The sequence below is a fragment of the Dendrobium catenatum genome, unplaced genomic scaffold (assembly GCF_001605985.2).
Source record: "Dendrobium catenatum unplaced genomic scaffold, ASM160598v2 fragScaff_scaffold_118, whole genome shotgun sequence".
In the NCBI taxonomy this organism is placed as follows: Eukaryota; Viridiplantae; Streptophyta; class Magnoliopsida; order Asparagales; family Orchidaceae; genus Dendrobium; species Dendrobium catenatum.
In genome coordinates this window covers 882,480-883,648 of record NW_021318580.1, presented here as the reverse complement: position 1 = coordinate 883,648, position 1,169 = coordinate 882,480, and the positions used below count along the sequence as shown (strand labels likewise).

The following is a 1,169-nucleotide window of genomic DNA, read 5'->3' as shown; positions in this document are numbered from 1 at the left end:
TTAAAAAAAAAAATTATTATAAAATGGATTTAGCTTCATTACATACATTTAAAATCTCTATGGAAACATTTAATAAAGATGAATCATCTCAAATGTGCTTTCGCTTCATGAGAAAATTTATGGGGTGTGTCATTCTCCATCGAGGAATTTAAATTGACCCCAACAAAATTAAAGTGATTATGGAGATGCCTCTGCCAAAAAAACCTTCGACAGCTTCGCTCATTATAGAGGCAACTAACTTTCATTCGGCGATTCATATCAAATTTATTAGGTAGGTGGCAACCATTTTTAAAACTAGAAATTATAAAACTACTTTATTTTATTGATTCAAATTTTATATATCCAAATATGAAATTCCACCTTTTTATAAGCTTGCACCAACAAAAAAAAAAAAAAAAACAATATCAATCACAAAGGACCAAGGATTATCTCCTAGATCTATGTTTGAAGAGGAAGCCAACATCACTAAATCATGCTTTTAGATGCTTCATTACTCCAACATTCTTGCTCCATTTCTTTGGAAGACGTTATTTTTTGCACTTCTAAGACATGCACAAAGAAACATAAAATATCAGCAAAAATAAAAATAAAAAAAGGGACTATGCAGGTATATATAAAGCTATAAAAGAAAATTGGTGTGTACCTTAGTTGAGGTCCTCTGTAATAGCTGACCAATTATTGTCATGCTCCTTATGGAACCTGCGTAGTGCAATAGGAGTACTGGAAAAATTAAAGAAAATAAAAAAAATTATGAAAACTAATAAAAAGAATGTACTTGAAGCTAACATCATTTTTATATCAAGTCATTACACCGAACTATCTAAACTCCTCATTTCCAACTCGATAGTTGATAATAAACCAGCTTCAATAAATTACTTCAATGAAACTTCAATCAATCATGTCAATTCATCAACAACTCAATCCAACCTATAATCCATCAAATTACTCTGAACATTACTCTGAGCCACCTTCTGAACTCCACCAAATTACTCTGAACATCACTCATGATAAATTGAATTTGACTGATCACCTTGGCCTAATCAATAGTTAACTTGGTTAACTTGACCTAACTCTGGTCAAACTAGGTCAACTTTTGTCTACTACATATAATTATTTCAATCATATCCAAACCCTATCAAAGCTCCAATCTCTTTTTTTTTTTTTTTTCT

The 1,169-nt window shown here is 30.7% G+C and overlaps 1 protein-coding gene across 1 annotated transcript in view; it reads right to left on the bottom strand.

Moving 5' to 3' along the window:
* Nucleotides 1–643: 643 nt before the first annotated feature.
* Nucleotides 644–1,169, bottom strand: part of LOC110108239 (V-type proton ATPase subunit a1) — a 111,647-nt gene continuing 111,121 nt past the window's right edge. The window contains exon 19 of the mRNA XM_028697919.1: nucleotides 644–699. Within this exon, the coding sequence (XP_028553752.1) occupies nucleotides 645–699 (55 nt within the window). The 3' untranslated portion in view covers nucleotide 644. The remainder of the gene's footprint in view (nucleotides 700–1,169) is intronic.